Source organism: Silurus meridionalis, chromosome 17 (assembly GCF_014805685.1).
Source record: "Silurus meridionalis isolate SWU-2019-XX chromosome 17, ASM1480568v1, whole genome shotgun sequence".
NCBI classification, from domain to species: domain Eukaryota; kingdom Metazoa; phylum Chordata; class Actinopteri; order Siluriformes; family Siluridae; genus Silurus; species Silurus meridionalis.
In genome coordinates, this window is record NC_060900.1 from 15033709 (window position 1) to 15051186 (window position 17478).

At 36.3% G+C, this 17478-nt stretch overlaps 1 protein-coding gene across 5 annotated transcripts in view; it reads left to right on the top strand.

The window, feature by feature from the left end:
* The window catches only part of grid2 (glutamate receptor, ionotropic, delta 2), a 464217-nt gene that overhangs the window by 304891 nt on the left and 141848 nt on the right, over positions 1–17478 (top strand). For all 5 annotated transcript variants that reach the window (XR_006928288.1, XR_006928287.1, XM_046871162.1 and 2 more), the window contains one exon: positions 14026–14079. Coding sequence is in view for 3 of the 5 variants with exons in the window: in XM_046871162.1 (XP_046727118.1) it covers positions 14026–14079 (54 nt within the window). In the remaining 2 variants the exon portion in view is untranslated. The remainder of the gene's footprint in view (positions 1–14025; positions 14080–17478) is intronic.

Here is a 17478-nt window from a genome sequence, read left to right on the forward strand (position 1 = left end):
GCTCGAAGAACAGTTGATCACACTGGAATAAAAATTTAAACAGAAATGCCTGTCTGCAAGGTCTGACAATTCTGGCTCAATTGGACTAAATGGAATTGTCTCAACTAGAGAAGTGCATTGAACTGTTTTTAATCTTTCTTTTAAAGTTATTATTTGTTAATTAATTTGACTATATAATATGTTGTGAGTTATTGAATTATATTTTATGATTTATTTTGAATTTGTTACAAATTAATAAGTACCGTGACTGGAAACAGCCAGTTACTTGGCACCGCCACAAGCTCAGATAAACACACTTGGTCTTTATTTAAGTTATCTAAAAATTTGCCCATGCCTGCGTGAAGTTTATAACCTCCCACTCAGTATTTTATTTACAATCATTATTTTGTCCTGTGAAAATAATTGATTTTCATTTAACTTTTAACTATTTCTTTGTCTATTATATAGAACTTACATAATTACTCAATTTATCAAATATAAAATATTATGATTTTATTTATATATGTATTTATTTCTGTTCTTTTTATTTATCACAGTCAATCTTATTGCATTTGCAGATGCATATGTACAGTACCTATGATTCTAGTATTTTCCATATTTACAGTTGATAGGAATTGATCATCAACACAAAACGTTAAATTATACAAACTAGAAATTAGCCTGGTCCAACCCTCAGGAAACCAGCAGAATTTGTTATGCCATCAATCTTCACAAAAGCCCCCGAACCACCAACCCGAAACACCTCAATATTTTACAATATGGCATAATGTGCTCATCCATGTTTGCCATCCTCTTTTATTGCCCAACCTTTTGATGGTGTACAGTACATGGCCAAAAAGTATGATTATGTTGTCAACTGACCACAATCTAATTAAAAGTTCGGTTGTTGTTTTTTCTGAGACACTTTCAAGCAGGGCTCTTTACTTGAAATTGGAATCGTCTGTATTTTGGAGGCAAAAACATGAAGTACTAGCTGCATTTCAATTGCATTAATTTCTAGTTTACTTGCGTCTCAGTCATGCGAGTCCTATCTTATTGCTTTTCGGTTCAGAAGGCTCACACATTGATTATGGCTGGGACTATGAGTAGAGTCTTGAGGGCTCTTGTGTCAGGGGCTTATGGGGAGTTATTGCATGTCTCAATCAGGTACTCACAAAGCAAAGGCAGCTCAGATGGGTTGGAATTGTCCTTAGACCAACCATGATAACATTCTGTATTCCTCACGATAAAAAGTTCCTCTTAGAGCTTCATGTATCGAATGCAAAACTGTGAATTCTCCCCCCTCCCCCTATTTTATCCTATAAATAACAGTGTTATTACTGTTTTAATGTGTTTTACAGTGATAATTTTTTGTTGTTTAACACAAAATATTAAAAAATTTGCCTAACACTTATAATAAATCATTACCTGAAGCGTATTTTATTATGCTGATTTATTTTTAAGGTTTACTTTGTACTTTCTTTAGTACACATCTACTGTATGTCAGCAGTTTATGCCACCTAGAAATTTGCAAGTCACGCTGAATTTACTTTTTGGGTTTTGTGCCATTCACTCAGGCTATGTGCATCTGCATCTGTGTGTTTATTCATTCACTCTCAAACTGGAACTCTCCCGCAGAGAAAGCTTGATGAATGATGACATAGCCATGGCATGCGCTGATAAGCCTGTGGGCGGATTATGCCTCTAATCTGTCAACCCACAATATTTCACATCCCACAATATTACACAGCCACAGAGCAACTCACTTTAGCAGAGTCTACAGCCCCTGTACCTGACTCACCAACATCAATAATCTGGAACCTGACTGAGTTTGTATTGAAAGTTGTAGTGATTAAAGTTCTGTACTAGTGACAAGAAAGTTCTGAGTGGTCTTTAAATGTTATTTTAAAACATGTAGCCCTGCTATCTTAACAGATACGAGTAATTCCTTTATACGCTCATAGAATATCAACATATCGAATTATGTACAAATTGTATAATTTTAGTAAAATGATTGCCTGGCTGAAATAAATGTTTTTTCAATCCAGCTGCATCCATTGGTCATTTGTAGGTTTTTTCCACTTTAAAGTAATCGGTAAAGCAGGCAATTTATGACAAAATTCTTCCAAGTATTTGGTTTTGATTAGAAAAGGTTTGCACAGCAAGTAGGTTTTATATTTTCTTTTTTTTCTTGATGATCTGACTTTCAGTTTTTTTGAGACTTGGAAAAAAATGATAGATGCGCTAGTACCAAAAAAAACCCAATTATCTGTCTTAATAACAAATCATGTGACCCATTCATCTCAAAACTTTATATAGCTAGATTGCAACAACTTTAATTAAATAAAAACTTGGTGCTTTTTCTTGATATTGACAAGTCTTACATTTTTTGACCATGTGCACTGTGGAAATGTAATTTTTGGGAAATGCCAATGTAGATTGAAGATCTAATTTCAGATCTATATACGGTATTGATGCATAAGCCCTAGCTTGTTGTTGACTGCCTGCTTGACTCCTTCTTTAAAACTCTTGTCTATTCTATTTTATGAGATTATGTTTGTATGAGGTGATAGTTGGGTGCACCCACTTTCTCAATGCAAATATATACTGTTTCATGCAGTATGGTTGTGCTGAAGAATATAGCACAAGAAAAGAGGATGCTTGACTGCTAATAAAGCAGCTTTTCCACTCAGTGAACACAAGACACTATGTTTTAGCAGTGCATATTCAAATGGAGCTTTTCAGCAGAGGATATGCATTAGTGGATTTGTTGTTATGACAGCTACTTTGCTGTCATGTATGTTTTATGCCAAATAAAATGATTGACAGTGGCAGAGAGTTGGTGGTTGTTGCTGCTTTTAATTCATCAGGTAGTGGTCCATTACCTTAGCTATAGTGTGGTGGAGCAGGACAAAGTGTGGCATGCTTTTTATGGGGCTTTGTGGCTGCTTGCCACTAAGCTCATATCCTCAAGGGTACTCTATACCTTTTGTACCTTCGGTAGACATCTTTCATCTAAAAACAAGTATGTAGTGTACCTCATTTAAGCTACAACAGCGGTCCTTAAGGTCTAATTACATAAAATAAATGATGTTTGATGTACACAACATTCATTTTCCAAGTAGAAGTTTCATTCTGAAAGTACAGAAGATCAACCCATGAGGATAAAACTGCAGTGATAAGCAATGGCACTACTTTTTTTTCCTAAAAATGTTTTCAGCTGATTTTTTTTGCTGATGTTTTTTTTCAACCTTGTTTAATCAGCCCCTCCAAAACTAATTGTAGTTGATTTTTCTGGTAATAATCACTTTGCATATTACCCCTCACAAAAGTAGTAAATGGCTAGCAAAAGCCATTAGGGCAAAATCTCAAAACTTTAATTGGGACTATTTAAAGGCTGTAAATAACATTGGAGGTTTTGTATGTCATCCCCGTACTTAAGTTATGATGACACTGTGATGTTTTAATGAATCAATTAGCACTGAAATATGCTCTTTAATCTTTAATTTGCTTGTGCAATATCTCTAAAACTGTAACTTTTTAGGCTAAAAATAAAAATGCCTCAGATTTTAATTGTTATCGCCTCAAATATGGTCAAGCTTCAAATAGTTGGGAATTAATTTAATCACTTAGAGCTATTAAATGCCTGGAGAGTGTGTAGGAGACATTCAGCTTCCAATTTATGTTGTCAGATGTGTATAAAATGAAGGATTTTATTTTCATGAGTGCAGTAGTCTACTGCAGTCAGCTTGCACAGCATAAGGGAACTTCCAAACATGAGCAAAAGTTGATTTCATAATTCAGTAGTGCATAACTTTAGTCATTAACATGTGCAACATTAGAAGCCCCAGGAACAAATGTTTCATGAGGGAACTAAGCTTGAGGGAAATTAGCCTACAAATTTCTCACCCGGGTTTCACCTGGATATATCTTTTGTGTATGCAGCACTTATTCTGTGAGTCGATCTTTACTTCTATTGAAGCTATGACATAGTTGGTAGTCTGGTAGTTTCAAAATGGATGTTTGTTATCAGTAAATTGTTCCTTATTAATAAAAATATGATGGCAGTCAGTGTTGGCTGAGGCACCACATATGAAATGCAATTTATGATTTAATTTCATTTCGCACATTGCCTGATGCAGTTCAAGTGCGCGAGGAAAATTACTTCTATGTTGTCTGTTGAAGTTCCTAGGCCCTGCTGGCTGTGAGCATGCCTACTGGGTATCTTATTATAAGCGGACTGTAATCATTTCATGTAAAGGACTACAGCTAGAGAGATAACCACAGGAAATAGTGTCATTTTTTATTTGCTTTGCGAAAGACTGATTTGCTGCATCCCCATGGTTTTTGTTTGTTGCACCAGAATGATATAAACCAGTGTGATTTCATATATTGTATATGGATGTATGATATGTTTATGTAATGTAATGTATTGTCTTACTGTTATACAGAATTTGTGGAAGGAAAAATGGGCAAGTGTAAGGATTGAGCGTGATTGACAAGGGCCAAGTTGTGAGGGATAAACGACTGGGTCTGAGCATCTCCAAATCTGCTGCACTTGTGGTCTGTTCCCAATCTGCAGTGGTCAGTAGCTACAGTATCTTTAGTTGTTCAAGGAAGGAACAGTGGTGAAACAGCAACAGGGTTATGGGTGGCCAAGGCTAATTGATGCACATGGGAAATGAAGGCTGGCCCGTGTGATCTGATCCATCAGACGAGGTACTGAAGCTCAAATTGCTAAAGAGGTTAGTGTTAATGCTTGACGGGTTTGGCAGCAAAAGGGGAACTAACACAATATTAGGCAGGAGGTATTAAGTTATGCCTGATCAGTGTAGCTAGAAATGATCAAATTTTAAATAATGAACTATATTAAATATTATTAAAACTAACTTTAACTAACTAGCTGTGATGGTGCATCTAGTCAGTCTTAGAAATAAAAAGTGTAACACTGAAAATATAAGTTTAATTTAATTCTACACTGCTTCAAAATTTTTTAAACTGACACAACACATGCCCCAATTTGTCTGACACATCTTCTGAAGTGGCTCAGATTGCATAATGCTAGCTCTGACATATTGTCAGTTGCTAGTTACGCTCGCAATTTGTTAGCACCATGATCACTGCTATAACTAATGATTAGTGTAAGATTAAATTCACCAACAGGAAAAAAAAAAATGTTTGTGGGTTACTGAATATATACAATATGGCTAGAATCTGTTTTTCTCATGTTACAACAATCGGTTTTATTTAGAATTGTGCCACCCGAAGAGCAGATTTTCAGTCAAGTTTTTAATATATGCTTAGTGAATAGGCCTAACAGGGCCTTCACTCTCACTACTCACTACTACTTTCACTGGATGTCTTTATACTGTTTGATTTGGCATTTTTCTTTAATTAGAGTCCAAACCTTTTCCAATATGACAATGTCAGTGTGCACAATGTGGAGTCCATGATGACTGCACCGAGCCCTGTTCTCAACCGAAGTACCTTTTTGATGAATTCAATTGCTGACTACATTCTCAGACTCGTCAGCCAATGTCAGGGCTCCTCACTGTGCAGATCTCGCTAATGCTTTTGTGTCTAAATGAGCAAATCCCTACAGCTATGGTCCAAAATCTACTGAAAAGCCTTCCCAGTAGAGTGGAGGTTAGTACGTACAACAGCAGAATAAACAACTTAATATGAAATGATATAATAAAAAAACACCTTGTTAAGTGTGGGTCAGGTGTCAACATACAATAGTATGCTCTCTTATTTTACATATCAGGGCACAATAAAAATCAGGTTCTCATCAGCTTACAGAATTAGGCAAATACAACATTAGATGAGAGACACCCGGCATACTATACTGTGCCGTAATTTATTAGTAAAAAACTAACGTTTTTCTTTTTAAATAAAGAAATAGAGAAAACATGTGAAAACCATAGTAAGTATATATATATATATATATATTAGTAATTGTTTTCTGTAAAACTTTATCAGTCTCTTACTTCATTCTGGAATTTTGGCCCACTTTTTTACGGTGTTACTTCAATTCAAAGAGGTTTGTAAGCATTTATTTATGCACAGCTCTTTTAAGGTTCCACCACAGCATTTCAGTCAGTTGAGATCTGGATCTGGACTGGGCCACTACAACTAGTGTGCTTGGGATCATCATCCTGTTGAATGACCCAATTTCAGCTGTTGGACAGATGGCCTCACATTTGACATTTGAAATACTTTGGTATACAGAGGAGTTCATAGTCAACTCAATGACAGCAACTGTGCTGTGGTTGCAAAACAACCCCAAATTAACAGTAAGGTGTTTGTGCTAACACTCTGTTTTTGGTTTTAATAAAAATTTTAATTAAGCATTATGACAAAAAATCTTCCTCTCGTTGATGTCATCTTTGGTGTCAACATGCTGCTATGTTTTTTAGACTGAAGAGGCTTTCTTCTGGCAACCATTCCAAACAAGCCATACTTGTTTCAGTTTTTGTAATTGTACTGTCATGAACTTTCACATTTAACCTGTAGAGTCTGAGATGTAACTTTTTTTGCATTTTCTCTGAACATTGCATAGTCTGAACTTTTTCCTGGGACCTTCACTTTTGGGAAAATTGGCAACTGTCTTGCATGTTTTTCATGTGCGAATAATGTTGCTCACTGTAGAAAAATTTACATCACTTTGTTGGTAAATGGCCCTATAACCCCTCTCAGAATGATGGGCAGCAACAATTGTGATCTACGATCTCCCTACGATCATTGTTGTTGTCTTTCCTCCTTGTCATGTTAAAACACACCTGAATACTCCAGACCAGCAAACTGCTGAAATATTGGCTTTATAGAGGTGGTCACACTTGCTGATGATTAAATAATCAAGGCTGCTGCTTGGTCTCTTAAATATTATGGAAGCAGTAAAGGTGTACTTGTAAAAGTGTGATTACTTATAATTGACAGAGAGCATGAAAATATATGCCAACCTTTTTATGTTATATGAGTATTACCTTTATTGGAAAGGAACACCCTCACCCCCACTACCAAGGGTTACTTTTACATCCTCTTATTAAACAACACAAATCACTTATCTTAACATTTATTTTTATCCCTGCCAACCATTTACAAGCCAACTCTTCTACACTGTGTTATAGTTTTAGACATGACTCATGAATATGCACACATTATATATAAACTGGGATACAGAACTTGTAATGTAAAAGCACTGACTAATAATTTATATGTGCTCATACCTCACCTAAATTGTTACATAAGTAACTTAGCTAGGTCATTTGATGGCACTAAAGAAATTGATTTACAACTAACACTTCTTCTTTTTCTTTCGGCTTCTCCCTTTAAGGGTCACCACAGCAGATCATCCGTCTCCATACTACCCTGTCCTCTACATCTGACATTTTTTAAACCAAATACCTGCATGTCTTCCTTCACCACATCCATAAACCTCCTCCTTTGCCATCCTCTTTTCCTCCTTCCTGGTGGCTCCATCCTAAGCACTCTTCTACCAATATACCCCATGTCCCTCCTCTGCACATGTCCAAACCATCTCAATCTCTCCTCCCTCACCACTTCAAAATTCTCCGAAATCATTCTGAATGACAGAATCCATGTGATTATGATAAAACCAAGAATGAACTCGAATGAATTCTACATGAAAAGTAGCATTAGCACAAAAGTGAATGAGATATTTTTTTGGATGTATAAAAGTAATCTTGCCTATTTGTTTTTGCTGTGGCATTTCTGGCAATATTGAAATGGCTATAAAGTGATATGTAAAAAATAAATTGTAAGTTAAAACGCATGCAATTTATTAATTACTTTTAAGAACAAAATTTTTTTCAAAAGTTTCAGAAAAAACAGAGCAATAAAGTTAAACTTTTGTTTTGTATGACTTTACAGTACTACGTCTGTATTACTGTGCTGTTATATATAATGCATGGCCCCACATGAATAATTTCCCTTTCAGCAAGTTGAGGTTAAATGTTTGCCTTCAGGGCATAAGGATACCTTTAAGATCATGAACCTGCAAGCTTCTGGGTTATGGCTGGTGTTACAGGAGATTGCAGAAGTAACGTGCCAGACATTGTACATGTCTATATGTCTCTGTGTGATCGTCATGTGGTGACAGTGTGCTAATGAATGCATGTGCAGAGTGATGTGCTTGTGGCACACTACACAATGTGGGTTAATTATGCGTGATAGAAGCCACATGAAAAGTAAAATTTGAACAGCCTACATTAATGCAAATGGCACACCTAGTGTACTAACAGCTAGAACGTATTAAGAGCACTCTGCAAGATTAAGCACATAAAAATTACATTTTACCATAACATTAAATACCACTTCTTAAATGTGCACTGCACAAGTATTTCTTTTTGCTTACATTAAAGACATTACAATGTTACCTACTGGGGTTGTGTCTTCTCATTACCCTAATTTAAAAAAAGTTGGGATACTGGGTAAAATGTAAATAAAAACAAGATTTACAAGATTTGCAAATCTCATAAAAAAAATTTTTAGCACAATAAAACATTAAAAACATATCAAATGTTTAAACTAAGGAAATGTACCAATTAGACAAAAAAAAAAAAAGGTAATTTTGAATTTGATGGTTGAAACACATCACAAAAACATTTGTACAAGGACATTTGTAGCAGGGTTCAGGAGGAACATTGTTTCATTTCACTGTGTAATGCATCAGCTATATATGGTTGAAATGACAATAAAAGCTTTCTGACTCTTGACAGGTTTATCAATGTGTAGGATCCATGTTTTAACAGTTATTTACATCTGGGAACTTAAGAAACAGTTGTTTGAGGTATTAAAATCATTAAAAAATAATATTTCAGGTAATTAACAACTGCTTGGTGATAATAATATACTGTAAGTTTTAACAGTTAATTTTTGTGATTTGTTTTATGTCCCCACTTTCATTGTCTTTCGCCCTGAACAGATAAGACTTGTTTTTATTTTGATTTGGAGAAAACCAAATGATTTTGTGTGGATATCTTTAATCATTCCAATTTATTTTTCTTTTTTTCTGTAAGCTATTCAACATAGTGTGCATCTGCTTAGGTTTGAGCTTGATGGATCAAGTCTCATAAACTAAAGGCCCTGAACTCCAGTTGCTTTGTTTACTATCATCAGTTATGCTAGTGTATGCTGTGTTTGTTTCACCTTCAGTACTTCCCCTTCAAAAAAATTCCTTCACTATACTAGAATTTATTTAATAAACCCACTTTTGAAAAATAGACACAGTATTTTAGTTATAATTTACAAATCTTCACTGGGCTGTCTGTGTAATTCAAATAATTATTATACATTTATTTTATCACACACTTGGGCTAAATACTGATAATACTTACAGTACAGCATATAAAATAGATTTACATTTATATTAAGATGAATTGAAATCCCAAGTCATGTGCATACAACATATCTAGGATCTTTTTTTAATGTTGGGTAAGAAGAGTTACATGTGTTCTTCATTCGCTTTTTATTTTCTAATCAACAAAGAGGCTGCTAAACAGGAAATGAAATACAGAGCACAATGCATCATTTACTGGAAATCAATGAGGCTACAATCAACTGATCATCTCAAATGTCTTGCATCATTGATTAATTGTGTGATGGCACTTTTCTAAAGTGTACTCCTATAGTTAAAAAATCCCACATACTTGTTAATTTTCTTTTCCATTTTAATGAACTAGTTATTCTGCTGGCTTTTTTATGATCAAAGGAAACCTTCGTCTCTGGTGGCTGTGTATTATTATTAAAAAAAAAAAATATATATATATATATATATATATATATATATATATATATATATATATATATATATAAAGCATTATTGTATAGTGTCATGGTGCATCATTAATTCTGATTATCTTTGTACCTTGCTCACTGTAATGAGTGCTCACTATCTTCTTCGCCACTTTAAGTGCCCAGACAGGTGGAAAATATGGCATAATAACAATAATCATCGTTCTTTGAAAGTGGAAACTTGAATCACATGCTTTTGCCATGTAATTTGAACATCCGTGGTACTGGATTAAAATGAGAGTTCCTTATCCATTTAATGTTTAGGAATATGTGAACTTTTCACAGATCATATGGAGCAGGCTCAATTAGAATGGAAATAATTGCAGGTTTTAAAATTTGTTATGTAGAAAGCAAAGCCTTTTGGCTTTTAATGTCATCTGAATTTGTGGGGTTTTGCATAAACCTGAGCAGGATAAAAGCCAAATTCATGATTTAGATAATTTAAAAAAACAGGTTAGCATAGGTTAACATGTCCAGTGTTAGATAATAAACTGAGCAAACTTACATTGGCTAAGTAATTTGCTAAGGTTGTAGAACTAAAACATCATTTAGTGTAAAATATTAATTTGACTAGAATAGCCTTTATTTGTCACATATACATTACAGCACAGTGAAATTTGTTTTTCGTATATCCCAGCTTGCTCGAAGCTAGGGTCAGAGTGCAGGGTCGGTCCCTGGAGCACAGAGGATTAAGGACCTTGCTCAAGGGCCTAAGAGCTTTGGCGATACCGGGGCTTGAACCCCCGACCTTCCGATTAGTAACACAGCACCTTAACCACTCTCCTGACTATACAGTACAGGTCAGGTATATACTGTGCTCTATTTTGGCTAGCAAATTTAACAAACTTCATTGTGCCTAATACCCAACACATCAACTATTGCATTAGCTACAACAATAATAGTGAAACTGTAATGACATTTTAGCAAATAGAAACATCTAATTATAATTAAATTGATCTACAATTTGCTAATAAATAAGACAATTAAAAGCTTGAAGAAATAATTGTGCGTTTTATTGGTTTATTGTAGCTATTTACATGTAGATACATGTAACTATATAATGCTATAGTATATATTTGCTATTATCATTTTATACAGTGTACAGACTCTCACACATGACCAACACTTTCAGCAGTATCGAGATGTATCATAACAAAGTTTTTGAACTAAGTTTACAGGATGCATTATCTGACCAATAAAAGCCAAACCACAGTAGTGACAGAAAGCCAAGTATACCATGGTGTATAGTTGAGTTTAAAAGTTTAATGTATTAAAAGCTGTTTGTGTCTATTTTCTGGCTTTTTTAAGTATTTAAACCATGCTATCTTCAGTACAAACCTGCACATGCAGTTTAATCAGGTTGCACTTTTCTCCTTAATGCATATGCATTATAGAAAGGATCACACAAATTATATGAAGTCAGTAGAAAAAGGATGAAAATAAGGGTAGTGTGTCTAATTACATATTCTGTTCGATGTAATAAACTTCAGGCAGTTCACACAGAATTAACCTACTTTTTGAATTCCTTATTTTTTTTTTTAAAGAGTAAAAAGATAAGCCTTCTATAAGTCCTAAAGTAGGCAACCCTGGCCACAGCACATACAGTATCTCATCCTATTTTTTTAATAGTGCAAAACCATCTGGGAATTTAATGACATATCAGCTTGCATGTTCCAACATGGAGGTCTTTATTACTAACACATTTATCACTTCCTTACTGAGCTTGAAATTCCACTTTAGTCCCAAACTCTGCTTGTAATCATTTTCGTTTTTCCACAGCAGATTTTAAACCTCAAGCTGCACCTCACAGAGGGCACTTATTTATGGTGTTATCAGGCACAGTTTATGTAACACACTACAGTAGACCATTAATATCAGCATCAGTGCATGTGCATTCTGTTTTGTGCTCTGTAGTAAATGGCTCATAGTTTGCTAGCTCATTGCAAAAAAAAATTCAAATACAATGGGTTACATGCCATATTCATTCTTAAAAAAAAAGAAATAAAATATATCAGGTCAATGATATTCATCTTAATGTGATATAAATGTTCACTAATACATTTGTCTTTAAACCTTACGTCTTTTGGACCAATTACTGTACTGTTCTTCCTGAGATCTTTCTCTGAAATATTTATTTTATGTATATGCTATTACTCTGGAGAACAGAAGAACACAAAAGAACTTGCTGTGTTGGCTTTTGATTTTGCATTTCCCTTTTGATTGTTGTGTCTTTCAATCCCTTGCCATTTCATTGTTAAAAAACTCAACTTTAATTGTATTACTCCCAAAATTATATGGGAATGCAGAGTTTGCCCTCTGCCAGTAGGCACACAGAATTCTCACAGCAGGAGTGCTGTTTGTGCTGCCCTAGGTGCATATGTATTTCCAATGTAGAAAGTACTTCTGAGGACAATATCCTGCTACGTTTATTTATAGCTCAAATAAGTTTTTTCACGTCACCCCACTGCATTCAGATAGAGTTTTCATCAGCTGAATTTTCAAGGCTGCTTTCTAGTTTATATTCGGAGGCAGATTTGCAGGTGACAGTAATGAACAATGAGTAGAAATCTCTAGGTGAAAACAAGACTTTGATCTAGCGGGCAAACAACCTCACTGCAAGCTGTCTGTCACTCAGGGGAGAAAAAAAGAGTCTTGAACCATGTACATTGCTGAATCAGACATGCAGGCATTGTGGTAAATTCTATTGGGTTTTTGTTCAGTCCACTTGCTGGCACCTTTGTTTCGACTGATGTGGAGTGTGTACCTTGGGACTGTCCTCGCATTATCTGAAAGCTTTTTTTTTGAAAGAAGGTGGATCTGCTGAAATCCTCTCTAGGGGATACACTGACTTAGTCATAGCGCTGTTGTTTACCACATCCTGAAAGCACTGCCAAGTCACATCACCACTGCCTATTTGTCAGTCTTAGGGACATTGCCAGTATTGATGCATTACTCGATCACACCACCTACACACACGGTTTAAGATGATGAATCGCTGCTTTAGAGAAGCCACCATTCCAATGGTTAGGTTATTACAGATGGGATTAGGTCACTTGAGCTGTATTTACAGCCTGCTTGAGCTTTGTGCCGGAGTACAAGCTGAGCTTCATTCTGCTGCTTTTTTTGGTACATGCTCCAGCTAAGTGGTAACATCTGGATAGGCAGAGGGTACATTCGAACGTATAGGACAGGCTGAGCCATTGGCTGTGACTGACATACAGACACAGACACAGACACACACACACACACACACACACACACACACACACACACACACACACAGTGCAGTGAAGCATAAGCTCACCCTTCCACCTAAACACCCACACAACTGCTTGGCCATAATTTGTTGTTGCAACCTTGGCAAGAATAAAATATTAATGTCACATGCATGGAGTAACGAAATAAAAATCGCATCATATTTGGCTCCATCTGTTGTTTTCTTTTTCCTTTGTTTTTTTTTTTCTAAGGAGGGGCTGTCTGTAGTGTAATGCATTACACACCATATAATTGCCACCATTTTTAAGCCAGACCTTTAATAGCTGTTTCATGCATTAAATCTAACAATTTAACATAGGGTCTGTGTTTGATTTGTGAGTAAAGGTTTTCTGTACAGGTTTTCGCAGAAACTATCTTTATGCTGGGAATAGACAGACTCTTCAGCTCCATTTACCTAATCAAACATTCTCCACTTGCGTTCCAGTTGATAGAATGCTTTATGCCTCTTGTCTGGTCCGTAATTATGTTTTATTAGGTCTTTGTGAAAGATTAAAACACTATTAGCTCTGCACCAACCATCATACTCTCCAGCTGCTGCCTTTTGTTTAGAAACAACGTTTTTTATGACACCCATTTTTTTTTGTCACCTAAACAATTACAGATAATGGAATTCAGGCCTGATACAGTGGAAAGGTAAAGCATTGATGAAATTCTACAGGAGGGGTAAAGAACAAGATGCAAAAGAAGACATAGGAAAGAACATTGTACGTGAATATGAGAAACATCCATGTGAAATATGTAAATGGGAAAATTAAAATATTGTTGATGAAGATTGCCATAGAAGACAGATGGATTGGAAGTAAGCGCACTAATAATCAGTGAATTAATGTTCAGGCCCATCTGTACACTCCTACATGTATGGATTTGCATTCATATAGGATTTGAATTGCAATTATTTAATGCCTCTATATGTTAGATATTCTTTCAATGTACTGATTACTCCTTTCTCTTTAGGTAGTGGAAACCAACTTGGTTGCTTTCGATTGCCACTGGATCATTATAAATGAGGTAAGCTTTTTAAATGATGGAAATGTCTTGTCATTTTAATATCAGACAAATTGTTCAGGAGTTTCTTTTTCTGCTTTTTCTTCATCTTCTTCTTATACTTATATTTCTTACTGACCAAAACCAGTGTTTAAGTATTCACAGTAAACTATAGGTTTTGTGTGTGTGTGTGTGTGTGTGTGTGTGTGTGTGTGTGTGTGTGTGTGTGTGTGTGTGTGTGTGTTGGTTTGTGTGTATGTGTGTGTCTCATTGCCTTCACAGAACTGAGGTGTTATCACTTTTAACTGTTTCTTTTCTCACTTAACTGCTCCATGCTTTTCTGCTCCCTACACTCATTCTTAATGATTGCTTCCTGATAATCATATGTGCACTCAGGTCAACTGCCATCATTCACTCTATTAAGGATTCTCAGCCCATATGATATTTAAAGGTACTTGTGTTGTAGAAAGAGGCTGTAGTGTCTGATCTTGATAATATCGCAAAGCTCAGTCTGCATGCATCACTGACATCGTTTAGAATGAAATAGGTCCAGACCTCTGTCATTTGTTGTCTTCTGCTGATTAACATGTCAATGTACACTGTAAAAGTAGCTAAATGTAGCATGTGAAATCAGAGCATTATTTATAAGTACACCTTCATCTGTACCTTAATCTGTACCTTCATCTATACCTTTATAATAATGGTAATAATAATATGATTAAAATAATAATAATAATGATGATAATATTTATTATTATTTGTATTATTATTATAAGTATTATTATCAGTAGGTAGTAGTTAGTAGTAATAGTATACATTTTTTTCATGAAGAATAAATATAATGTCTGTGGTCATGTATGCATATTTAAAACTCCTGTGCTTATGGTTAAATATGACAGATATTGCAAATCTACCCTTTCTAAAAAACAATGCCACCCAGTAATCATTAGAGCATATAATGTAATAAATAAAAAAATGCATAATTTAATCATACAATTATAACATAGTATATAGCTTTAAACATTTAACTTTTAAATGGCAGTCTTTGATTTTTTTTGGAAACCTGCCCTATTTTGTTGTCAGCTGCTACGGAATCTGGAACAATTCTCCAGAGTCCTGTTCTTCAAATCTAATTTTTGGAAAGTCACAGCACAACTATGCAGCCTGTTGCATTTTCAAGGTTCTTAATTCAAATAATGAAGGGTCCATGCAGTGAAGTAGTTCTGTAAGGCCAGATAATAATAATGTGCATCTGATTTAACTGCTTTAGCTGACTGCTACTGTATAAGAACAACACTTTATAACCGATCACTTCTAATGAGTGATTCTTTACCTTTATGACAGTCTTCTCCCTCTCTGCTGAGCTGTATATTTTTTTTTTTTCAAGGAACTTTAATTGCTCCGCTTAGTAACAGTGCCTTAGACAATTTCCAAATCTGTCTACATGCTAAAAATCAAGCTAAAACCATGCTCTCACACACACACACACACGCACACACACACGCACACACACGCACACACACACACACACACACACACAAATATACTTAAAAAAAAAAAAAAAACTAAATATATAACATAAATAGTGGAAAAGAACAAGTGTGAATTTTATTTAAGCATGTATCCATATGACAAAGAACTATTGATTCTCACAAGACTATGCTTATGATAATTATGTGAATAGGTTCAGATTGCTTTTTTTAAGAGAAATGTATTCTGTATTGTAATAAAAAAAATGTAAAACTGAAATTGACCTGTTAATTTGAAAATCAGGATTAGAATCAGAATACTTTATTTATCCTATTTGGAAATTGTTGAATTTGGTGTTACAATGTATTAGTCTTAATGAATTTATGTTTTCAAAATATTTTTCCTAATATCTTCAAAGAAAATACGCAGACGCTTGATGCAAGCTTATTAGTGATTGTTACGTTTATCCAGTCACTTAGCTCCATCTGTTTTGTCTTGTCTTGATTTGCATGCTACCTTGGCAAGAAGGTTAATTACACCTGAGTGCATACAGTATGTAGTAACAACTGGATCCAGAGCTTGTCTATGTGTAGTTTTATGTGTTGTTCCTATTCTCTTGTTTTCTGGTTCCCTTTCAGGCACTCGAGCTGCGTCGAAACGCTTTGGGAACGCACCCGAGTGTTCACGCTCTGAAATAATGTGTGTAATCAGTCAAAAATGGGATGTTGGCCGTCACCGATGTGGTGATGTCAGGACCAGGAGTATAAAACGCATATGAGTGAGGGCAGCACCAGCTTCTATTGTTCAGAAAGTGCTCTGTGTGGTTGTGTAGTCTGTCGGATTGTTTGTCAAAAGAAAAAAAAAAAAAAAAAAAAATTAAAGCAAGCAAAAAATCGAAGCACACTTTCCAGTACTTTCCAGGAAACGCACAGCTTGCTTGGGAGCAGAGCATGCAAAGTCTTTCTTGGGGGAGCCAACTGTGTTTACTGTGCACGCATGTCTTTACGCTCACTCCACTCCCACTGGGCACTCTTCGAGGAGGGTGCCCTAGCTCCTTCCAGGTCTGGCTCTGCTCTCGCCGAGGCAGAGCGCCGTTCCAGCTCCTGGGGTTCGCAGATGGACCTTGCAGAGGGTTTCGGCATGTCTTTATCTCCAACCTAACCTGCTTGGTCCAGCGCTCGCTCGCAGGCTTTGATAGCACGCCTTTTGGCGGATTCTTCCCCCTGTGATGAGCGCATGTAGCTCTGCCTCTCTTAGGAAGAGGGGGGCTCTGCGATACGGAAGCCTAGGAGCTTTCGGAGATTGTAACGCGTGCCATTGCCAATATAATTGGCCGGCTCATGAGCAGAAAGTGCTTTCAACTAGTAAATTAGATGATCGCTTTCTGACACCCGTGTCACAACTTCTGCGTTGGGGTCCTCCCTTTTTTCCGACCTTCACACCCAATTCTACTGTGTATTCCCACATTATGGGGTGGTTATGAGGTGATGCCGCTGGTTAAACCCCTATGCAATACATCAGCACTCGTGGGTAAAGCCTATGCTTCAGCAGGTCAAGCCGCTGCGTCCCTGCACACCATGGCGTGTTGCAGGCATATCAGGCTGACATCCTGCATGAGTTGGATGTGGGAGGTGCCCCAGGCAGCCATTTTAATTAGCTTCGTCGTACGGTGGATCTAGCTCTCAGAGTCACCAAGAAGACCTCTAGGGCCACTATGGCTGCCCTGGTGTCCACAGAAAGGCACCTGTGGCTCACTCTGTCAGAGATATCTGATAGAGACAGGGCCGTACTGCTGGACAACCTGCTAACCCCTTCTGGCCTCTTTGGCAACTCCTTAAGCTCGGTGGTCGAAAGGTTTTAGAAGAATAAGAAACAGGCGGCGGCATTCCAGCAGTACCCCCCACGCCGCTAATGCCCTATGAGGGATCCTGTACGACGCCCCCATCCTGACAC